The sequence below is a fragment of the Bos javanicus genome, chromosome X (assembly GCF_032452875.1).
Source record: "Bos javanicus breed banteng chromosome X, ARS-OSU_banteng_1.0, whole genome shotgun sequence".
Classification (NCBI taxonomy): domain Eukaryota; kingdom Metazoa; phylum Chordata; class Mammalia; order Artiodactyla; family Bovidae; genus Bos; species Bos javanicus.
Genome location: NC_083897.1, coordinates 81,294,824 through 81,319,710, shown reverse-complemented (window position 1 = coordinate 81,319,710; position 24,887 = coordinate 81,294,824). Strand labels below are relative to the sequence as shown.

At 39.3% G+C, this 24,887-nt stretch overlaps 1 protein-coding gene, 1 non-coding gene and 1 pseudogene across 6 annotated transcripts in view; 1 reads left to right on the top strand and 2 right to left on the bottom strand.

Annotated features, from left to right (window-relative positions):
• ITGB1BP2 (integrin subunit beta 1 binding protein 2) overlaps positions 1 to 10,560 on the top strand; it is a 37,812-nt gene extending 27,252 nt beyond the window's left edge. For 3 of the 5 annotated variants that reach the window (XR_009735020.1, XR_009735019.1, XR_009735018.1), the window contains 2 exons: positions 9,933 to 10,048; positions 10,286 to 10,560. Coding sequence is in view for 2 of the 5 variants with exons in the window: in XM_061409753.1 (XP_061265737.1) it covers positions 9,968 to 9,976 (9 nt within the window). In the remaining 3 variants the exon portion in view is untranslated. Of the gene's footprint in view, positions 1 to 9,932; positions 10,049 to 10,285 lie in introns of those variants that run through there. The other 2 variants (XM_061409753.1, XM_061409754.1) reach the window with 2 other exon arrangements.
• Positions 10,561 to 10,670: 110 nt separating this feature from the next.
• On the bottom strand, positions 10,671 to 10,773 carry LOC133243576 (U6 spliceosomal RNA). Its single transcript, XR_009735131.1, has one exon. It is a non-coding gene; the product is annotated as a U6 spliceosomal RNA (small nuclear RNA).
• A 4,690-nt stretch (positions 10,774 to 15,463) lies between these two features.
• Positions 15,464 to 16,031, bottom strand: LOC133243190 (large ribosomal subunit protein eL42-like; annotated as a pseudogene).
• Between the last annotated feature and the right edge of the window lie 8,856 nt (positions 16,032 to 24,887).

The following is a 24,887-nucleotide window of genomic DNA, read 5'->3' as shown; positions in this document are numbered from 1 at the left end:
ACTTTATTTTGGGGGCTTCAAAATCACTGCAGATGGTGACTGCAGCCATGAAATTAAAAGACCCTTGCTCCTTGGAAGAAAAGTTATGACCAACCTAGGCAGCATATTAAAAAGCAGAGAGATTACTTTGCCAACAAAGTTCCGTCTAGTCAAGGCTATGGTTTTTCCAGTAGTCATGTATGGATGTGAGAATTGGACTATAAAGAAAGCCGAATGCTGAAGAATTGATGCTTTTGAGCTGTGGTGTTGGAGAAGACTCTTGAGAGTCCCTTGGACTTCAAAGAGATCCAACCAGTCCATCCTAAAGGAAATCAGTCCTGAATATTCATTAGAATTATTGAAGTTGAAGCTCCAGTGCTTTGGCCACCTGATGCAAAGAGCTGACTCATTTGAAAAGACCCTGATGCTGGAAAAGATTGAAGGCAGGAGGAGAAGGGGACGAGAGAGGGTGAGATGGTTGTATGGCATCACCGACTCAATGGACATGAGTTTGAATAAACTCCAGGAGTTGGTGATGGACAGGGAACCCTGGTGTGCTGCAGTCCATGGAGTCAGACACACTGAGCAACTGAACTGAACTGATGAACTTTGGGGTACATCTGTTTTCTTTGTGTGTGTGTGTGTGTTTATTTCTATTTTCTTTTTTTTAATATAAATTTATTTTAATCAGAGGTTAATTACTTTACAATATTGTATTGGTTTTGCCATACATCAACATGAATCCGCCACGGGTGTACACGTGTTCCCCATCCTGAGCCCCACTCCCACCTCCCTCCCTGTACCATCCCTGTGGGTCATCCCAGTACACCAGCCCCAAGCATCCTGTATCCTGCATTGAACCTTCTGTTTTCAAATTAGTGTTTTCATTTTCTTTGGATATATGCCCAAGTGTGGAATTGCTGGATCATATGGTAATTCTGTTTTCAGTTTTTTTGTAGAATCTCCATACTCGTTTCCACTGTGGCTGCACCAATTTACCTTCCCACCAATAGTGTACTGGGGTTCCCTTTTCTCCATATCCTCACCAACACTTGTTATTTGTTGTCTCTTTGATGATAGCCATTCTGACAGGTGTGAGGTGATATCTCAATGTGGTTTTGATTTGCATTTCTCTGATGACTAGCAGTGTTGAGCACCTGTTGACCATCTGTGTGTCTTCTTTGGAATAATATTTATTTAGATCATTTTTAAATTTTTAAATCAGGTTTTTTTTTTTTTAATATTGAGCTGTATGTAGTATTTATATATTTTGGATATTAACCCCTAGTCTGTCATATAATATGCAAATATTTTTTTCCCATTCAGTAGGCTGCCTTTCCATTTTCTTGATCATTTCTTTGTTGAGCAAAAGCTTTTACATTTAATGAGGTCCCATTTGCTTATTTTTGCTTTTGTTTCCTTTGCCTTAATTGACACATCCAAAGAAATATTGCTATGATTTATGTCACAGAGAGTTCTGCCTGTGTTCTGTTTTAGGAGTTTTAAAGTTTATTTTTGTATATGGTATTATATAATGTTCTAATTTCAGTTTTTACATGTAGCTGTCCAACTTTCCTGGTACCATTTATTGAAGAGACTGTCTTTTTTCCATTGTGATTAATTGACCCAGGTGTGTGGTTTTATTTATTTATTCTGTTCCACTGATTTATGTGTCTGTTTTTGTGCCAGTACCATACTACTTTGATTATTATAGCTTTGTAGTATAGTCTGAAGTCAGAGAGCATCATTCTTGAGTTCTGTTCTTTCTCAAAATTGTTTTGGTTATTAGGGATCTTCTGTGTTTCCATGCAAATTTTAAAATTATATGTTCTACTTCTGTGAAAAATACTATGGGTATTTTGTTAGGGATTGCATTGAATCTGTACATCACCGTGGGTAGTATTTTAACTACTAGGTCTTCCAGTCCATTAACACAGTGTATCTTTCTACCTGTTTGTGTCATCTTTAATTTCTTTCATCAGTATATTATAGTTTTCTGAGTACCAGTCTTTTATTTCCTTAGTTAGATTTATTCCTAAGTATTTTATTCCTTTTGGTGTGATTGTAAATGAAATTGTTTCCTTAATTTCTCTTTCTGGTAGTTTATTGTTAGTGTATAGAAATGCAATGGATTTCTGTATATTAATTTTGTATCCTGCACTTTACCAAATGATGAGCTCTACTCTTTTTTTGGTGGTGTCTTTAGAATTTTCGATGTATAGTATTAGGTGGTCTGCAAAAAATGACAATTTTCTTTCCCTTTCAATTTGAATGCCTTTTATTTCTTCTTCTTGTCTAATTGCCATGGATAAGACTTCCACTATTATGCTGAATAAAAGTGGCAAGAGTGGGCATCCTTGTCTTGTTCCTGATTTTAGAGGAAATGCTTTCTGCATTTAACCATTGAGTATGATGTTAAGTGTGGGCTTGTCGTATATGGCTTTTATTATGTTGAGGTATGTTCCCTCTGTGGGCTTCACAGGTGGCACAGTGGTAAAGAATCTGCCTGCCAATGCAAGAGATGCAGGTTTGATCCCTGTGTCAGGAAGATCCACTGGAATAGGAAATGCCAAACCACTCCAGTATTCCTGTCTGAAAAATTCCATGGACAGAAGAGCCTGGTGAGCTACAGTCCATGGGGTTGTAAAGAGCTGGACATGACTGAGTGACTGAGCACACATGCACACATGTTCCCTTTATACCCACTTTGTTTTTTACTCTTTGGCCTGTAGGATCTTAATTCCCTCACCAAGTATTGAACCTGGGCCCTTGGCAGTGAAAGCACAGAGTCCTAACCTCTGGACTGCCAGGGAATTCCCTTTTTTTCTATACCACTTTTGTAGAGAGTTTTTTAATCATAGGTGAATGCTGAATTTTGTCAAAAGCTTTTTCTGCATCTATTGAGATGATCATAAGATTTTCATTCTTAAATTTGTTAATGTGGTATATGACATTGATTGATTTGTAGATATTGAACCATTCTCACATACCTGGGATAAATCCCACTTGATCATGGTGTATGATCCTCTAATGTATTGTTGAATTTGGTTAGCTAATATTTTGTTGAGGATATTTGCATCTAAGTTCATCACTGATAATTGGCCTATAATTTTCTTTTTGTGTGATATCCTTGTCTGGTTTTGGTATCAAGGTGATGTTGGCCTCATAGAATGAGTTCCAAAGTGTTCCTTCCACTGCAAATTTTTTTAATAGCTTGAGAAAGATAGGTGTTAACTCATCTTTAACTGTTTGTTTGGTAGAATTCTCCTGTGAAGCCATCTGATCCTGGTCTTTTGTTTGTTGGGAGATTTTTTTATTATTATCACTGATTCAGTTTCATTACTGGCAATTAGTCTGTTCATATTTTCTATTTCTTCTTGGTTCAGTCTTGGGAGATTGTGCATTTCTAGGAATGTGTCCATTTCTTTTAGGTTGTCCATTTTATTGGCGTATAGTTTGTAGTAGTCTCTTATGATCCCTTTAATTTCTATGGTACCAATTGTACTTTCTTTTTCATTTCTGATTTTATTGATTAGGACCCTTTCAGTTTTTTTAAAAAAAATGTTTATTTATTTTTGGCTGTGCTGGGTCTTCATTGTTGCACAGGCGGAGGGGGCAATGGCACCCCACTCCAGTACTCTTGCCTGGAGAATCCCATGGGCGGAGGAGCCTGGTAAGCTGCAGTCCATGGGGTCGAGAAGAGTCGGACACGACTGAGCAACTTCACTTTCATTTTTCACTTTCATGCATTGGAGAAGAAAATGGCAACCCACCCCAGTGTTCTTGCCTGGAGAATCCCAGGGATGGCAGAGCCTGGTAGGCTGCCATCTATGGGGTCGCACAGAGTCGGACACGACTGAAGCGACTTAGTAGCAGTAGCAAGAGGGGGCTACTCTCTAGTTGAGGTGCCCAGGCTTCTTATTGTGGTAGCTTCTCTTGTTGTGGAGTACAGGCTCTAGGGCTCATGGGCTTCAGTGGTTGTGGCTCACAAGCTCCAGAGCACAGGCTCAATAGTTGTGTCACATGGGCTTAATTGCTCTGTGACATGTGGGATCTTCCCAGATCAGTGATTGAACCTGAGTCTCCTGCATTGGCACATGGATTCTTTACGACTGAGCCACCAGGTAAGCCCCTCGTTTCTTTTTTTTTTTTTTTCCTTGATGAATCTGGCTACATGTTTATCAATTTTATTTATCTTTTCGAAGAATTAACTTTTAGTGTCATTGATATTTTCCATTGTTTATTAGTCACTATTTCATTTATTTCTCTCTGTTTTCTTTCCTTCTACTAACTTTATCTTTTGTTCTTCTTTTTCTAGTTCCTTTAGGTGTCAGATTTATTTGATATTTTTCTTGTTTCTTCAGGTAATCTCATATCACTGTATTTATTTATTTATTTGGCTACACTAGGCCTTAGTTGCAGCATGTGGGATCTTCAGTTTCAACATACAGAATCTTTAGTTGTAGCATATGGGCCCTAGTTCCCTGACCAGGGATCAAACTGGGGCTCCCTGCATTGGGATCAAGGATTCTTATCCACTGGACCACCAGAGAAGTCCCTTGTGTCACTATAAACTTCCCTCTTAGAACCGCTTTTGCTGTCTCCCATAGATTTTGGATCATTGTGTTTTCGTTTTCTTTTGTCTCCAAGTATTTTTAAAATTTTGTCCTTGATTTCTTCACTGATCCTTTGGTTTGTTTAGTTTCCATGTATTTGTGGGGTTTTTTTTTTTTTTTACAGTTTTATTTTCTTGTAGTTGATTTCTAGTCTCATAGTATTGTGGCTAGAAAAGATATGATACTTGATATGATACTAGTTTTCTTAAATGTACTGAAACTTAGTTTTATGGCCTAGCATTTGATCTCTTCTGGCGAGTATTCCATGTGCGCTAGAAAAGAGTGTATATTCCACTGTTATTGGATGGAATGTACTATATTTATCTATTAAGTCCATTTGGACTAATGTTTTATATAAGACCAGGGTTTCCTTGCTAATTTTTCATCTAGATTATCTGTCCATTGATGGAAATGGGGTGTTAAAATCACCTAGTATGATTGTGTTGCTGTCAGTTTCTCCCTTTATGTCTGTTAATATTTTCTGTATGTATTTAGGTGTGCTTATGTTGGGTGCATATATATTTACTATTGTTATAGCTTCTTTCTGTGAGGAAGCTTTGCCACAGCATGCAAGATCTTAGTTCCCTGACCAAGGATCAAACCTGTGCCCCATACAGTGGAAGCACAGAGTCTTAACCATTGGACAGTCAGGGAAATCCCTGTTATATCTTCTTTGGATTGATCCCTTAATTATTATGTAATACCCTTCTTTGTCTCTTGTTACAGTCTTTGTTTTGATATATATACACTGCTGCTGCTGCTGCTAAGTCGCTTCAGTCGTGTCCGACTCTTAGCGACCCCATGGACTACAGCCCACCAGGCTCCTCCATTCATGGGATTTTCCAGGCAAGAGTACTGGAGTGGGGTGCCATTGCCTTCTCCGATATATACACTACTATGTATAAAATAAATAAGTAGTAAGAACCTACTATATAGCACAGTGGACTCTACTCAGTACTCTGTGGTGACAAAGGGGATGTATTATACATATTGCTGATTCACTGTGCTCTATAGCAGAAACTAACAACATTGTAAAGCAACTAAATTCCAATAAATTTTTTAATAACCTATAAAATAAAGTCTATTTTGTCTGATATAAGTATTGCTACCCCAGCTTTCTTTTGATTTCCATTTGCATGAATACCTTTTTCCATACCCTCACTTTCAATCTGTGTGTGTCTTTGGATCTGAGGTGTATCTCTTGTAGGCAGCGTATATTTGGGTCTTGTCTTTGTATCCGTTCATTCACTCCATGTCTTTTAATTGGAGCATTTAGTGCATTTCCATTTAGTGCATTACCCATTATTGATGGATACATACCTATTGCCATTTAGTTAATTACTTGGGGGTAATTTTTGTAATTTTTTTGATCGTCTCTTATTCTTTTGTTCTATTCTCTTGTAATTTGATGACTGTCTTTAGTGTTAGTTTGGATTCCTTTCTTTTTGTGTATGTGTTTCTACTATAGATTTTTAGTTTGTGGTTATCATCAGGTGTGTGTGTGTGTGTGTGTAAAATCAATGTATATACACATATATGTGATTAAGCTGCTAATCTCTTAATTTCAAAGGCATTTTAACAGCTCTGCATTTTTACTTCCCTCACCCCATGGTTACTGTTTTTGACATCATATTTTACATCTTTTCATCTTGTGTAGCCTTTAACAACTTATTGATTTTTAGTGCTTTTATTTTAAAACTTTCCTACTAGCTTTGTACGTGGATGATTTACTACCTTTACTGTATATTTGCCTTTATCAGTAAGCTTTTTCCTTTAATAATTTTCATGTTTATAGCTGTGGCCTTTTCTTTTTCACTTCCCTTTAACATTTCTTATAAAGCTGGCTTGGTGGTGCTGAACTTATTTTTTTGCCTGTCTGTAATACTTTTACAGATTTGATTTGATTTCTCCATCAAATCTGAATGAAAGCCTTGCTGGGTAGAGCATTCTTGATTGTAGGTTTTTCCTTTACTTCACTTTATTTATTTTTTTCCTTTACTTTACTTTATATGTACTGTGCCACTTCCTTCTCACCTGAAAAGTCTCTGCTGAAGTTAGCTGATAGCTTTATGGGAATTCCTTTGTATGGTATGTGTTGCTTTTCCCATGCGCTTTTTATATTCTCTTTATCTTTAATTTTTGCCCTTTTAATTACAGTGTGTCTTGGTATGGTCCTCCTTGAATTGATCCTGTTTAGGACTTTGTGCTTCCTGGACCTGGATATATGGATATCCAGGATAGGGAAGTTTTGAGTTATTATGTTTTCAAAAAGTTCTCTGTCCGTTTCTCTCTCTTCTCCCCCTGGGACCCCTGTAATGTGAATGTTAGTATACTTGATGTTGTTTCAGAGGTCTCTTAAACTGTCCTCTTTTCCTTTTATTCTTTTTTCTGTTTTACTTTGGTGATTTCCACTACTCTCTCTGTATGCCAGTTTGCTGATCCATGCCTCTGTATCATTTAGTGTACTTTTAATTCCTTTTAGTGTAGTTTTCGTTTCACTTATTGTATTCTTCATCTGTTTTGCTGTTCTTTATATATTCTAAGTCTTTGTTAAAAAACTTCTAACTTCTCAGTCTATTCATCTCTTCTTATCCTGAGTTCTTTGATCATGTTTACAATCATTACTTTGACCTCTTTATTGGGTAGATTGTCTATCTTCACTTCACCTAGTTCTTCTTCTGGAGTTTTATCTTGTTCCTTCATTTGGAACATGTTCCTCTGTCACCTCATTCTGCCTAATTTGCTGTTTTTATTTCTATGTATCTGGTAGATTGGTTATGTTTCTCAACCTTAGAGAAGTAGCCTTTTGTAGGAGACATCTTATGTGTCCCAGCAGCACACTTCCCTGTTGTCACCAGAGCTATATGCTCTAGAAGTGGTTCCTTCTCTTATGGTGCGTTGACTACTGTGGGTGGTCTCATAGGTGTGGCTCACCCCTGGTTTGGTTGGTTTTCAGACCCTGCATTGTATAGAGGCTACTAGCTGCTGGTCAGCAGGGTCAGGTCACAAGATCCTGGCTGAAGGACCCAGGTTTGGGGGTGGGGGTGGTCCTGGGCTAGTGCTTGCTCACTGGTGGGCAGAATCAGTTTCTAGGATGGATTTCCTGGATCTAGTGTCAGCCTTCTGAATGGGGCTGGTGAATGGCGCTGGTTCCTGATGTGCCTGGCTGCAGGTTCCCGGGTATTCCACTGCTGGTACTGGCCCACTGGTAAATAGGGCTAAGTGGCTGGCTGAGGAGTTCAAGGCATCTCAGTGCTGGTATTGGCCTGCTGATAGGTGTGGCTAGGGCCCAGGTGGTCCCAAAGCTAATTAATGCCAGCTCATTGGTGTGCAGAGCCAGGTCTTGGTATCTCTGGCTTCAGGGCCCTGTGCATCCCAAAGCTGGTTTCAGCCCACTGGCGTATGGGGCTGGATCCCCGGGCTGCTGGCTAAAGAGCTCAGAGTGTCCCAGGGCTGCTCTCTGCCTGCTGATGTTTTGGCTGGGTCCTGAGAAGGCAAGCTGTGGGGCTGTGGTGATCCTGGGGCCAGTGTCTACCCATTGGTTGGTGGGGTTGAAGTCCAAGAGATCTCAACAGTGGTGCCCACTCACCAGTGGGTGAAGCTGGGTCCTGGCACTAGTGCCAATCCACTTGTGGGTAGAACCAGGTCCTGGGGTCTCTGGCTGCAGGGCCGAGGGGTCCCAGAGCTGATGTCTGGCCACTGGTGGTTGAGACCAGTTCTTGACATGGCTGCAGGGTCTGGGGTGTCCTCAAGCTTGTGTCAGCCCACTGGTGATTGAGGATGGATCCTGGTGGCTGAGGGGCTCAAGAGGTCTCAGAGCCGATGTTGGCCTGCTGGTGGGTGAGGGCATAGCCCAGTAGGTTCCAGGGCTAGTGCCAGCCTGCTGGTGGGTGGGCTGGGTCCTGCCATGGCAGGTTGTGGTGCTACAGTGGTCCTTGGGCAGATGTCTGCCCACTGATGGGTGAGGCTGGTTCCAAGGCTAGAGCTTGCTCACGGGTGGGTGAGTCCAGGTCACAGAGTGTCCTGAGGCTGGTGCCTGCCCACTGGTGGACATAGCTGAGTCCTGGGGGTCTCTGGCTGCAGGGCTTTGGGGGTCCTGGGTCTAGTACCTACGCTCTGGTGTATAGGACTGGGTCCTGGGCCCTCTGCGGACAGGGCCATGTCCAGAGGCAGCTGTGGGTTCAGAGGGTTTTAAGACCACCTGCCTGCTGGTGTGTGTGGCTGTTCCTGCCTGGCTAGTTGCTTGGCCTGAAGCATCTCAATATGGGTGCCTACAGGCTGGTGGGCAGGAGTGGGGCAGCATCCCAAGGCTAATAAACTAGAAGCAGGATTCCAAAATGGTGCTTGCCAGCCCCAGTGTCTCTGTCTCCAGGATGAGACATATGTCTATGTCCAGTTGTCTCTTGCCTCTCTGGAAGGCTGGCCAAGATCAACAGGTGGCTCTGATCTAAGCTTCTTTCAAATTACTGCTTCAGCCCTGGGCCCTGGAGCATATGAGATTTTGTATGCCCTTTAAGACTGGAGCCTCTATTTCCCATAACCTTCTGGCTCCCCTGAAAGTAAGCCCCACTGGCCTTCAAAGCCAAACATTCTGGGGATCATCTTCCTGATATTGGACATTTGGACTGGGGAGCCCGATGTGGGGCTCAGACCCCTCGCTTCTTGGGGAGAGCCTCTGCAATTGTAATTATTCTCCCATCTATAGGTTGCCTACTCTGGGGTATGGGTCTCGACTATACTGTGACTCTGGCCCTCCTACTCATCTCATTGTGGTTCCTTCTTTACGACTTTAGTTGTAGGAGATCTTTTCTGCTAGATTCTGGTCTTTCTCATCAATAGTTGCTCTCATCAAATAGTTGCGATTTTGGTGGTGCCAGTGAGAGGAGGTGAGCTCAGTCTTCCTGCTCGGCCATTTTGACCAATAAAGAAACTAGTAAGAAATATTTTTATCTTTGACAATCTTACAGGTTAGAAACCTATAACTAATAATATTTTTTTTCTAAAAATACATGTACATGGCAAAAAACAACACAAGCAATATAAAAGGATATACAATTGAAATTATAACCCCTGTTCCCTCAGTTCCCTTTCCAGAGATGCCCACTGTCAGTTTCTTGTTTATTCCTCCAGATATCTTGTATGCAAACCATGTATATACAAGTATAATAAATGGGTGTATATGTGTGTGTGCACATGCATTTGAATATGTATGTCTGATTTACTGATGAAAACATCTGAACATACTTATTTGTTCATGTGGGTTAGTATATTTTAGGAAACATTCCTAGAGGTATGATTGTTGTATCAATGTATTATACTGATTGATATCATTCCCAGCCCACTATCCATGCCATGTCTTCACCATTGTTCAGCAGTCATAAAATTTGAAGACAGTGGAACTGATCTCACTCCCAGCTTCAAGAGTTGGTGCACCACCGTGTAACATGATCAAAGTAAGTCTATCCCCTATGCCTTGGTTATTGGTTCAGGCAAGCCAGGCCTTCACCAATCAATGCATACCACTGTCCTATCAAAGGGAAAGTTCAGGAATGGTCCAGTGATACCAAGTCAATGAAATGTTAGAAGATATTTGTTGATGTATTGGGAGGAAGAAGGTTGATTTTCTTTTTTTTTTTCCTTTGCTGTTGTGAGAGAGAATAAAAGCCAGCTTTGTCTCTTCTTTTGCACAGTATGTTGTAGCTGATGTGAAGAGTTCAAGTGCTGCAGCCCTTTTGCTACCAAGAACGGAGTCAAACAGTGGAGCTTGCACTTGGGATGACTGAACTGACAGATGGTAGGAAATTAGGTCCTTGGTGATATTGTTGAGCCACAGAAGCAAACCAATTTCCAAGCCCACTCGTCCCCTGGAATTTGTGTTACTGGAACCAATAGATCATCTTTATTGTTTAAGACAATTGGAGTTGAGTTTTCTGTTACTTACAAATAAAAAAGCATATAAACTTTATTTTTTTTTCCTTTTTTAAAAAAGTTTTTATTGGTGTATAGTTGATTTACAATGCTGTGTTAGTTTCAGGTGTACAGCAAAATGATTCAGTTATACATATACATGTATTCAAAAATGTGGAACGCTTCATGAATTTGTGTATCATCCTTGCGCAGGGGCTGTGCTAACCTCTATATCATTCCAATTGTAGTAATGTGCTGTAGTAATGTAGTAGAGTGTTCCAAAGTGAGCACACTTTAAAAATTTTTTGATGAGTTGCCTTACAAAAGATATACCGATTTACAATCCAACAACAAAATATGAGTGTTTCTCCACAGCCTTGCTAAAATAATATATTATCAAACTATCTGATACTGCCATTTTTATAGGAAAAGAGTGGTATCTTAACAGTCTTTTTATCATGAGTAAGGTTAAACTTTTTGTTTGTTTGTTTATGTTTTGGCCACGCTGCTCAGCATGTGGGATCTTAGTTCCCTGACCAGGGACTGAACCTGTGTCCCCTGCATGGAAGCATGGAGTCCTAACCACTGGGCCACCAGAATTCCCTAAGCTTTCTAATGTACTTAAAATTCACATATATTTCCTTTTTTTCTGCATGTGTGTGTATACTACTCATGTCCTTTGCCTAGTTTTCTATTTCTCTTTTCTTATTGCTTTGTAAAAGCTTTTTGTATCCTAAGTAAATCAGGTTCTTGTTATGTGGGTTGAAATGTACTTTCTGAATCTCTTCTTTGGCTTTTGATTTTCTTTTCCCATTAAAATGTTTTTTTTTTTTTTCTTTTCTTTTGGCTGCACTGGGTCTTCATTGCTGCTTGTGGGCTTTCTCTGTTGCAATGCACAGGCTTCTCATTGCAGTAGCTTCTTTTGTTATGGAGCACAGGCTCTAGGGCACGCAGGCATCAGTAGCTGCAGCTCATGGGCTCTAGAGTGAGGGCTCAGTAGTTGTGACACATGGGCTTAGTTGCCCTAGAGCATGTGGAATTCTCCTGGACCAGGGATTGAACCCCATCCCCTGCACTGACAGGCTGATTTCCAACCACTGGACCACCAAGGATCTTTTTGCGTTTTTAAAAAATTTTGTTTATTTATTTATTTTTGGCCGTGCTGGGTCTTCATTGCTGTGCAGGCCTTTCTGTAGTTGCTGTGAGCAGGGGTACTCTCTAGTTATGGTATTCTCTTGTTGTGGATCACAGACTCTCGGGTATGCAGACTTCAGTCGTTGTGGCTCCTGGACTTGAGAACACAGGCTCAGTAGTTGTGGTGCATGAACTCAGTTATTTGCTCCATGGCATGTGGGATCTTCCTGGACCAGGGATCAGCCCCATGTATCCTGTGTTGACAGGTGGATTCTTTACTACTGAGCCACCAGGGAAGCCCTGCTTTTTGCATTTTTATGGCAAATATATATAACATAAAATTTAGCATTTTAAAGTGCACAATTCATTGGAATTAAGTATATTCACAATATTGTATAACCTTTACCACTACTTATTTCCAGAACTTTCTCACCCTAAAGAGAAACTCTGTTCCTATTAAACGATATTTCTCCATTGTCCCTTCCAACAGACCTGGTAAACTCTATTCTAATTTCTGTCTCTATGAATTTGCCTATTGTAGGTAACTTATATGAATGTAATTGTACAATATTTGAATTTTTCTGTCTTATTTCATTTAGCATGTTTTCAAGATTCATATTTATTGTAACATATATCAGAATGTTATTCCTTTTTATGGCTGAATAATATTCCATTCCATGTATATACCAAATTTTATTTATTCATTCATTTCTCAGTTCAGTTCAGTCGCTCAGTCATGTCCGACGCTTTGCGACCCCATGGACTGCAGCACACCAGGCTTCCCTGTGATCACCAACTCCCAGAGCTTACTCAAACTCATGTCTATTGAGTCGGTGATGCCATCCAACCATCTCATCCTCTCTCGTCCACTTCTCCTTCTGCCCTCAATCTTTCCCATCATCAGGGTCTTTTCAAATGAGTCAGTTCTTCACATCAGGTGGCCAAAGTATTAGAGCTTCAGCTTCAACATCAGTCCTTCCAATGAATATTCAGGACTGATTTCCTTTAGGATTGACTGGTTGGATCTCCTTGCAGTCCAAAGGACTCTCAAGAGTCTTCTCCAACACTACAGTTCAAAAGCATTAATTCTTCAGGTTCAGTTTTCTTTATAGTCCAACTCTCACATCCATTCATGACTACTGGAAAAAGCATAGCTTTGACAAAACAGACCTTTGTTGGCAAAGTAATGGCTCTGCTTTTTAATACACTGTCTAGGTTGGTCATAGCTTTTCTTCCAAAGAGCAAGAGTCTCTTAATTTCATGAGTGCAGTCACCATCTGCAGTAATTTTGGAGCCCCCCAAAATAAAGTCTGTCACTGTTTCCATTGTTTCCCCATGTATTTGCCATGAAATGATGTGACCAGGTGCCATGATCTTAGTTTTTCAAATGTTGAGTTTTAAGCCAACATTTTTACTCTCCTCTTTCACTTTCATCCAGAGGCTCTTTAGTTCTTCTTACTTTCTGCCATAAGGGGTGGTGTCATCTGCCTATCTGAGGTTATTGATGTTTCTCCCATCAATCTCGATTCCAGCTTCTGCTTCATCCAGCCTGGCATTTCGCATGATGGACTCTATATATAAAGTAAATAAGCTGGGTGGCAATATACAGCCTTGATGTGGTCCTTTCCATATTTGGAACCAGTCTATTGTTCCATGTCCAGCTCTAACTGTTGCTTCTTGACCTGAATATGCTGCATTCAATATGCTAGCAAATTTGGAAAACTCAGCAGTGGCCGCAGGACTGGAAAAGGTCAATTTTCATTCCAATCCCAAAGAAGGGCAATGCCAAAGAATGCTCAAACTACTGCACAATTGCACTCATCTCACACGCTAGTAAAGTAATGCTCAAAATTCTCCAAGCCAGGCTTCAACAGAACGTGAACCATGAACTTCCAGATGTTCAAGCTGGTTTTAGAAAAGGCAGAGGAACCAGAGATCAAATTGCCAACATCGGTTGGATTATCAAAAAGCAAGAGAGTTCCAGAAAAACATCTACTTTTGCTTTATTGACTATGCCAAAGCCTTTGACTGTGGATCACAATAAACTGGAAAATTCCTAAAGAGATGGGAATACCAGACCACCTGACCTGCCTCTTGAGAAATCTGTATGCAGGTCAGGAAGCAACAGTTAGAACTGGACATGGAACAACAGACTGGTTCCAAATAGGGAAAGGAGTACATCAAGGCTGTATATTGTCACCCTGCTTATTTAACTTATATGCAGAGTACATCATGAGAAACGCTGAGCTGGAAGAAGCACAAGCTGGAATCAAGATTGCCAGGAGAAATGTCAATAACCTCAGATATGCAGATGACACCACCCTTATGGCAGAAAGTGAAGAACTAAAAAGCCTCTTGATGAAAGTGAAAAAGGAGAGTGAAAAAGTTGGCTTAAAACTCAACATTCAGAAAACTAAGATCATGGCATCTGGCCCCATCACTTCATGGCAAATAGATGGGGAAACAGTGGAAACAGTGGCAGACTTTATTTATTTTTTTTGGCCCCACAATCACTGCAGATGGTGACTGCAATCATGAAATTAAAAGATGCTTACTCCTTGGAAGAAAAGTTATGACCAACCTAGACAGCATTTTAGAAAGCAGGGGCATTACTTTGCCAACAAAGGTCCGTCTAGTAAAGGCTATCGTTTTTCCAGTAGTCATGTATGGATGTGAGAATTGGACTATAAAGAAAGCTGAATGCTGAAGAATTAATGCTTTTGAACTGTGGTGTTGGAAAAGACTCTTGAGAGTCCCTTGACTGCAAGGAGATCTAACCAGTCAATCCTAAAGGAAATCAGTCCTGAATATTCATTGGAAGGACTGATGTTGAAGCTGAAGCTCCAATACTTTGGCCACCTGATGTGAAGAACTGACTCATTTGAAAAGATCTTGATGCTGGGAAAGATTGAAGGTGGGAGGAGAAGGGGATGACAGAAGATGGGATGGTTGGATGGACATGAGTTTGGGTAAACTCCGGGAGTTGCTGATGGACAGGGATGCCTGGTGTGCTGCAGTCCATGGGGTTGCAAAGCGTCAGACATGACTGAGTGACTGAACTGAACTGAATACTTAGGAATGAAGTTTTTGTATCATGTGGTAATTCTATGTTTAAATTTCTGAGACCCTACCAAACTATTTTCCACAGCAGCTACAAACATTTTACATTTCCATCAGCAATGTGCAAAAGTTCCAATTTCCTTTTTAAAAAAACTGTATACAATTTATTTAAACGTAAAAAAGTTCATGCATTTCTCCCAACCCCTACCCCCAACTTCTTAAAACCCCTGTTTGCCTCTTGCCACCATCAGTCTGATCTCTGTATCTCTAAGCTTGGGGATTTTTGTTGTTATTATTTTCAGATTACACACATAAGTAAGATCATACTCTATATATCTTTCTCTGTCCTACTTGTTTCATTTCCCTCTAGGTCCATCCATGTTGTTGCAGATTTCAAGATTTCATTGTTTTATGGCTTAGATGTATATATATATATATATATATATAATTTATTTATTTATCACTTCATCTATCAGTGCATAGTTACATTGTTTCCATATCTTGGCTATTGTAAATAATGCTGCAGTGAACATAGGGGTGCATGTATCTTTTCAAATTAGTGTTTTTGTTTTCTTTGGATAAATACCCAGAAGTAGATAAGACTTCCCTGACTGTCCAGTGGTTGAGACTGTGCTTCCAATGCAGGGGGCTCTGATTTGATCACTGGTTGGGGAACTAAGATCCCACACGCCGAGCATTGCAGCAGGAAAATAAAATTAAATAAATAAAAATTAAAATACCCAGAAATGGAACTGCTGGATCACATAGTAGTCCTATTTTTAATTTTTTGAGTAACCTCTATACTGTTTTTCCATAGTGGTTGTATCAATTTACATTCCTACCGACAGTGCATAAGGGTTCTCTTTTCTCCACATCTTTGCCAACACTTGTTATTACTTGTTTTTTGTTTGATTGTAATAGTCTTTTTTTTTTAAGTAAAGAATCTCAAATTTTTATTGTCTTCATAATAAAAAATGAAGCTCAAAACTGGATCACTTGGCCTTTTTTCTTCTTATTTCCTCCTAGCTAAAAACACTTGTATCTCTTAATAGCCAACATTCTCTTAGATCTGCAGTTGGGCTCAATGCATTCAAGCCTGAGTACAATCTACTTTGTAGTTTTAGCCTTTTTCTGGAAAATCGGCTTAGTCTGCCCACCATAGTCACTCTGCTTCCTGTCAAAATGCTGCTTTCCCTGGCCATACAGAGAATGCTTGCCCTTCTTGTACTATGTCACTTTGTGAGGTTGGTACTTGCCATACTTGTAACAGAAAGTCCAATGGGCTTTGGGAATGTTCACCATGTTTGCAAGAGCGTTATCAGAGAAAAGAGACCTGGCCAGAAAAGAAGTATATCCATCATAGTCATTTTAACAAGTGTGAGGTAATATCTATCCCACTGTGGTTTTGAATTGCATTTCCATGATGATTAGTGATGTTGAACATTTTTTCATGTACCTGTTGGCCACCTTTTGTCTTCTTTGGAAAAATGTCTTGTTCAGATCTTTTGCCCATTTTTAATCAGACTTTTTTTGCTGTTGACTTGTATGGGTTCTTTGTATTAAATATTTTTCAGATATATGACTTGTAATTATTTTATTTCTTTTTAATTGAAGTTAATTGGTTTACAAATGTGGTGTTAGTTTCAGCTATACAATAATGTGAATCAGCTATATGTATACATATATCCCCTCCCTCTTGAGCCTCCCTCCTGTAATTATTTTCCTCATTCAATAGGATGCCTTTTTATTTTGTTGACGATTTCCTTTGTTGTGCACAAGATTTTTAGCTTGATGTAGTCTCACTTGTTGCTTTTGCCTTTGTGGCTTTAGTCTTTGCTGTCAGACTAAAAAAAATCATCATCATCAAAACCAATGTTAAGGAGATCTACCTCCTATATTTCCTACCTATATTTTCTTCTAGATGTTTTATAGTTTTAGGTCTTACATTTAAGTCTTTAACCATTTTGAGTTAATTTTTGTATATGATATAATATAGTGGTCCAGTTTCATTCTTTTCAGTGTGAATGTCCAAATTCCCAACACCATTTATTGAAGAGACTGGTCCTTTCTCCATAGTACATTCTTTGTTCCTTTGTCATTGACTAGAGTGCTAGTCAATTTCTTAGTCAAGTTAAGTTCTAGTCTAGTTTCTTAGTCTAGTTAATTTCTTCACATCCTCACCAACACTTGTTATTTTTCATTTTTAGTCATAGCCACCCTAATAGTATGAAGTTGTATTACATTGTGATTTTGATTTGCATTTCCCTAATGACTAATTATGTGTTGTACATCTTTTTGTATATTTATTGGCCATTTATTATACCTTCTTTGAAAAAAATATCCCTTTGCCCATCTTTGAATTTGGTTGTTTTATTATTTTTCAAGACCATTTTGACTATTCAGGGTCCCTTCAGATTCCAAATGAATTTTAGGATGGATTTTTCTATTTCTGCAAAAAATTACATTGGAATTTTGATCAGGATTGCACTGAATCTTTAGATCACTTTTTCCCCTACAATGTGTGTGTGAAGTGAAAGTCACTCAGTCGTGTCCGACTCTTTGTGACCCCATGGACTATACAGTGTATGGAATTCTCTAGGCCAGAATACTGGAGTGGGTAGCCTTTCCCTTTTCCAGGGGATCTTTCCAACCCAGGGATTGAACCCAGGTCTCCCGCATTGCAGGCAGATTCTTTACCAGCTGAGCCACCAGGGAAGCCCTTGGTGTGTGTATGTGTGTATAAAATTTGAGATGATCATGTGATTTTAATCCTTTATTATGTTAATATCGTGGATCATATTGATTGATTTGCATATACTGAAGCACCCCTGCACCCCAGCGCTAAATCTTACTTGGTTGTTGTATATGAACTCTTTAATGTGCTGTCGAAATTAGTATGCTAGTATTTTGTTGGGGATTTTTACATCCATGTACATCAGGGATGTTGGCCTGTAGTTTTCTTTCCTTGTGGTATCTTTGTCTGGCTTTGGTTTCAGGGTAATAGGCCACAGAGTGCATTATGAGGTATTTCCTCTTCAATTTTTGGGAAAAGTCTGAGAAGAATCGGTGTTGCTTCTCTTTTAAATGTTTGGTTGAATTCACCAATGAAACCATCGTACTCCTGCGAATTTCTTTGTTGGGAAGTCTTCAATTACTGGTTAAATATCCTTACCAGATATAGATCTCAGATTTTCTATTTCTTTTTTTTTTTCTATTTGTTTTATTTTTATTTTTTTATGGGCCATTTTTGGTAATTTATGAAGGGGATATACTCATTTCTTCTACCTATAGACTACTGTATTTCAAATGTGTGAGTGTTTTTTCCACACCAAGAAATTCTGCAGATCTCAGGGGATACCAACTAGGTGTTCTATGATTTAACTCAATTCTGACACTATCTACCAAGAGATAGCATCAGATCCTACAAGTTAAGTATTCAGTCCCACAAGTGTGCCCCCACTTCAGATGCCAATTGCAAGTCCGGATTGTCGTTTGTGTTTCTGACTGAGCAGCTACATATCGGAGGTTCCCAACACCCCCTTTTTGTGTTTGGTAACTTGTTAGAATGGCCCCACAGAACTTAGTAAAACAGTTTACTTACTAGATTATTGGTTTGTTATAAAAGGATAAAACTCAGAAACAGCCAGATGTAAGAGATACATAAAGTTATGGGGGAAGGAGTGTAGAGCTTCCATGACTTCTCTGGGTGTGATACCCACTTAGTACCTCCACATGTTCACCAACCTAGAAGCTCTCCAAACTCCTTTGGTTAGGATATTTATGGAGGTACATGTTTGATATACATGTTTGATTGAATCATTGGCCATTGGTGATTGCACTGATTTCCAGCCCCTCTCCCTTGAAAGTCAAGGGATGGGACTGGAAGTTCTAATCCTCTAATCACATGGTCATTTCCCTGGCTGTCACCTCCCATCTGAGGGTATCCAGAAGTCCCCAGTCAGCCAACAGTCATCTGGTTTATAGTCTTGTTCAAGTCGTCTATTTCTGCATTGATTTGTTTGGTTGCTTGGCTGATCAAATTGTCCTGTTCCTTTTTCCCCTCCAGTTTTAGTTCTTACTTCTAGTCAATGAGTAATAACTCCTGTATTCAAAACACTTAAACTTATTCTTTTTCTGTCTGTAGCAATAATTATTTTGTACCTATTGTTCTTTCATATTTTTCCCCACCTCTAATGTTTCTGTAAAATTATTTCAGATTTTGGTTTTAGGATTATTAAAATTCTTGGCTAAATTATACCTCTTTTATTGTAGGAATCCTTAATGATTATATGAAAGTCAGAGCCATATTATCAGAAAATATTTATTTTAATTGTTATTTACTTTTTGAATATTTACGTAGTTTCACAATTTCAAAAGTTTCAAGAGGATATACAGTTTAAAAATCGCCTTGTAACTCTTGTCCCCAAGCCAGACAGTTTCTCCTTCTAGGAAACAACTAAAGTTACCAGTTTGCTTTTTACTTTTGCTACACTGCATAGCATGTGAGAACTTAGTTCCCTAACAAGGGATCAAACCCACATGCCCTAAACTGGAAGGACAGAGTCTTAACCACTCACCAACACGAAAGTCCCTAAAGTTATCAATGTCTTGAGTATCTTTTCAGAGATAGTCTGTGATATATAAACAAAAATTCATAGTCTTTCTTTTAATTTTTTTCTTATCAAATTGATAGCGTACCATCCACATGTTTTGGATCTTGTTTTTATCTTAACACTATATCTTGGAGGTCATTCCAAACTCTCATTTTTAAAGCTTTTACTGTGGAAATTTTCAAACATATACAAAGGAGAGAGAATAGTATAATAAGTCCCCATGTACCTATCACCCAATTCAATAATAATGAATACTCTGTTATTATTGCCTTAGCCCTCTCATTTATTACTATTAATATTATTATTAGGAAAATTTTGCTGTAGTATTTAAAGCATATTCTAGACATCTTCCTACACACTTCACTTTTAAATATTTTGGCTTATATATATCTTTAGAAGACAAAGATTTAAAAAATATAACTACAATAACATTATTACACTCAATAGAATGTATAATTTCCCAATTTCATCTAATGCCTAGTCTGCATTTAGTTTTCCCTTAGTAGCTCTAAATGTTTTATTTTGCAGTTGCCAACCTTCAGGTATTTTTATTGACAATTTCAGAAGCTCTGCAAAGAACAATGCAAAGAAATAAAGGAAAACAATAGAATGGGAAAGACTAAAAATCTCTTCAAGAAAATTAAAAATACCAGAAATGGTATGGACCTAACAGAAGCAGAAGATATAAAGGTGGCAAGAATACTAAGAAGAACTATACAAAAAAAAGCTTAATGACCCAGATAACCACAATGGTGTGATCATTCAACTAGAGCCAGATATCCTGGAGTGCGAAGTCAAGTGGGCCTTAAGAAGCATCACTACGAACAAAGCTAGTGGAGGTGATGGAATGCCAGTTGAACTATTTCAAATCCTAAAAGATGAAGCTGTGTTAGTGCTGCACTCAATATACCAGCAAATTTGGAAAACTCAGCAGTTGGCCACAGGACTGGAAAAGGTCAGTTTTCATTCCCATCCCAAAGAAAAGCAATGCCAAAGAATGTTCATACTACCATACAATTGTACTCATTTCACACCCAAAATCATCCAAACTAGGCTTTAACAGTACATGAACTGAGAATTTCCAGATATGCATGGTAGACTTAGAAAAGATAGAGGAACCAGAGATCAAATTGCCAACATCCATTGGATCATAGAAAAAGCCAGGGAATTCCAGAAAATCATCTACTTCTGCTTCATTGACTATGCTAAAGCCTTTGACTGTGTGGATCACAAACAACTTGGAAAATTCTTAAAGAGATGGGAATACCAGACCACCTGACCTACCTCCTGCAAAACCTGAATGCAGGTCAAGAAGCAGCACTTAGAACCAGACATGGAACAACTGACTGGTTCCAAATTGGGAAAGGAGTACGTCAAGGCTGTATAGTGTCACCCTCCTTATTTAACTTATATGCAGAGTGAAAAGTGAAAGTGAAGTCACTCAGTCATGTCCGACTCTTTGTGACCCCATGGACTGTAGCCTATCAGGCTCCTCCGTCCATGGGATTTTCCAGGCAAGAGTGCTGGAGTGGATTGCAATTTCCTTCTCCAGGGGATCTTCCCGACCCAGGAATTGAACCCGGGTCTCCCGCATTGCAGGCAGACGCTTTACTATCTGAGCCACCGGGGAAGCATATATAGAGTACATCATGAGAAATGCTGGGCAGGATGAAGCACAAGCTGAAATCAAGATTGCCAGGAGAAATATCAACAACCTCAGATATGCAGATGGCACCACCCTTATGGCAGAAAGCAAAGAGGAACTAAACAGCCTCTTGATAAACGTGAAAGAGGAGAGTGACAAAGCTGGCTTAAAATTTGACATTCAAAAAACGAAGAACACGGTATCTGGTCCCATCACTTCATGGCAAATATGTGGGGAAAAAACAGAAAAAGTGACTTTATTTTCTTGGGCTCCAAAATCAGTGCAGATGGTGACTACAGTCATGAAATGAAAAGCTGCTTGCTCCTTGGAAGAAAAGCTATGACAAACCTAGACAGTGTATCAAAAAGCAGAGACATTACTTTGCCAATAAAGGTCCGTCTAGTCAAAGCTATGGTTTTTCCAGTAGTCATGTATGGATGTGAGATTTGGACCATAAAGAGGGCTGAGCACCAAAGAATTGATGCTTTTGAACTGTGGTGTTGGAGAAGACTTTTTTTGTTTGTTTGTTTGTGTTTTTGTTTTTGTTTTTTTGAGAAGACTCTTGAGAGTCCTTTGGACTACAAGGAGATCAAACCGACTGGTTTTCCTCAAGGAAATCAGTCCTGAATATTCATTGGAAGGACTGATGTTAAAGCTGAAGCTCCAGTACTTTGGCCACCTGATGGGAAGAGCCAACTCATTGGAAAAGTCCTTGATGCTGGGAAAGTTTGAAGGCAGGAGAAGGGGGCGACAAGATGAGCTGATTGGATGGCATCACTGACTCAACGAACATGAGTTTGAGCAAGCTCCAGGAGATGGTGGACAGAGAAGCCTGGCATGCTGCAGTCCATGGGATCACAGAGTAGGACAAGACTGAACAACAACAACAGAAGCTCTGCCACTGCCGCTCCCCGTTTTCCTTAAGCTTTTTTTCCTATTTGACACTATTGTATATATTTCTTATAACTTTTATTTTTTTTTCAATTTCTATATTTTATTTTTTTTATTTTATTTTTAAACTTTACATAATTGTATTAGTTTTGCCAAATATCAAAATGAATCCATCACAGGTATACATGTGCTCCCCATCCTGAACCCTCCACCCTCCTCCCTCCCCATACCATCCCTCTGGGTCATCCCAGTGCACTAGCCCCAAGCATCCAGTATCGTGCATCGAACCTGGACTGGCATCTCGCTTCATACATGATATTTTACATGTTTCAATGCCATTCTCCCAAATCTTCCCACCCTCTCCCTCTCCCACAGAGTCCATAAGACTGTTCCATACATCAGTGTCTCTTCTGCTGTCTCGTACACAGGGTTATTGTTATCATCTTTCTAAATTCCATATATATGCATTAGTATACTGTATTGGTGTTTTTCCTTCTGGCTTACTTCACTCTGTATAATAGGCTCCAGTTTCATCCACCTCATTAGAACTGATTCAAATGAATTCTTTTTAATGGCTGAGTAATACTCCATTGTGTATATGTACCACAGCTTTCTTATCCATTCATCTGCTGATGGACATCTAGGTTGCTTCCATGTCCTGGCTATTATAAACAGTGCTGCGATGAACATTGGGGTACACGTGTCTCTTTCCCTTCTGGTTTCCTCAGTGTGTATGCCCAGCAGTGGGATTGCTGGGTCATAAGGCAGTTCTATTTCCAGTTTTTTAAGGAATCTCCACACTGTTCTCCATAGTGGCTGTACTAGTTTGCATTCCCACCAACAGTGTAAGAGGGTTCCCTTTTCTCCACACCCTCTCCAACATTTATTATTTGTAGACTTTTGGATCGCAGCCATTCTGACTGGTGTGAAATGGTACCTCATAGTGGTCTTGATTTGCATTTCTCTGATAATGAGTGATGTTGAGCATCTTTTCATGTGTTTGTTAGCCATCTGTATGTCTTCTTTGGAGAAATGTCTATTTAGTTCTTTGGCCCATTTTTTGATTGGGTCATTTATTTTTCTGGAGTTGAGCTGTAGGAGTTGCTTGTATATTTTTGAGATTAGTTGTTTGTCAGTTGCTTCATTTGCTATTATTTTCTCCCATTCTGAAGGCTGTCTTTTCACCTTGCTGATAGTTTCCTTTGATGTGCAGAAGCTTTTAAGGTTAATTAGGTCCCATTTGTTTATTTTTGCTTTTATTTCCAATATTCTGGGAGGTGGGTCATAGAGGATCCTGCTGTGATGTATGTCGGAGAGTGTTTTGCCTATGTTCTCCTCTAGGAGTTTTATAGTTTCTGGTCTTATGTTTAGATCTTTAATCCATTTTGAGTTTATTTTTGTGTATGGTGTTAGAAAGTGTTCTAGTTTCATTCTTTTACAAGTGGTTGACCAGTTTTCCCAGCACCACTTGTTAAAGAGATTGTCTTTAATCCATTGCATATTCTTGCCTCCTTTGTCAAAGATAAGGTGTCCATATGTGCATGGATTTATCTCTGGGCTTTCTATTTTGTTCCATTGATCAATATTTCTGTCTTTGTGCCAGTACCATACTGTCTTGATAACTGTGGCTTTGTAGTAGTTCCTGAAGTCAGGTAGGTTGATTCCTCCAGTTCCATTCTTCTTTCTCAAGATTGCTTTGGCTATTCGAGGTTTTTTGTATTTCCATACAAATTGTGAAATTATTTTTTCTAGCTCTGTGAAGCATACTGTTAGTAGCTTGATAGGGATTGCATTGAATCTCTAAATTGCTTTGGGTAGTATACTCATTTTCACTATATTGATTCTTCCAATCCATGAACATGGTATATTTCTCCATCTATTAGTGTCCTCTTTGATTTCTTTCACCAGTGTTTTATAGTTTTCTATATGTAGATCTTTAGTTTCTTTAGGTAGATATATTCCTAAGTATTTTATTCTTTCCGTTGCAATGGTGAATGGAATTGTTTCCTTAATTTCTCTTTCTGTTTTCTCATTATTAGTGTATAGGAATGCAAGGGATTTCTGTGTGTTGATTTTATATCTTGCAACTTTACTATAGTCATTGATTAGTTCTAGTAATTTTCTGGTGGAGTCTTTAGTTCTCCATGTTCTGTTCTAAATCCTTTTTATTGGCTCCTGTACTTCCTTTTACCTGCACCCTTGAGGCCCAATGTGGAACTCGCTTCTCTTTTTCTCTACCTTTCCTTCTTTCAGGTAACTAATCTATATTATTGTTTCAATGATCACCTTTGCTTGAAACTTATCAGTCAGCCAGTCAGTTCAGTCACTCAGTTGTGTCCAGTTGTGTCCAACTCTTTGCAACCCCATGGACTGCAGCACACCAGGCATCCCTGTCCATCATCAACTCCCAGAGTTTACTCAAACTCATGTCCATTGAGTCGGTGATACCATCCAACCATCTCATCCTCTGTCATCCCCTTCTCCTTTCTGCCTTCAATCTTTCCCAGCATCAGGGTCTTTTTAAATGAGTCAGTTCTTCACATCAGGTGGCCAAAGTATTGGAGTTTCAGCTTCAACATCACTCCTTCCAATGAATATTCAGGACTGATTTCCTTTAGGACTGACTGGTTTGATCTCCTTGCAGTCCAACGGACTCTCAAGAGTCTTCTCCAACACCACAGTTCAAAGCATCAATTCTTCGGCACTCAGCACTCCTTATGGTCCAACACTCACATCCATTCATAACTACTGGAAAAACCATAGCTTTAACTAGATGGACCTTTGTCAGCAAAGTGATGGCTCTGCTTTAATATGCTGTCTAGGTTGGTCGTAGCTTTTCTTTCATGGAGCAAGCAGCTTTTCATTTCATGGTTGCAGTTACCATCCATAGTGATTTTGGAGCCCAAGAAGATAAAGTCTGTCACTGTTTCCATTGTTTCCTCATCTATTTGTCATGAAGTGATGAGGCCAGATGCCATGATCTTTGTTTTTTGAAAGTTGAATTTTAAGCCAGCTTTGTCACTGTCCTCTTTCACCTTCATC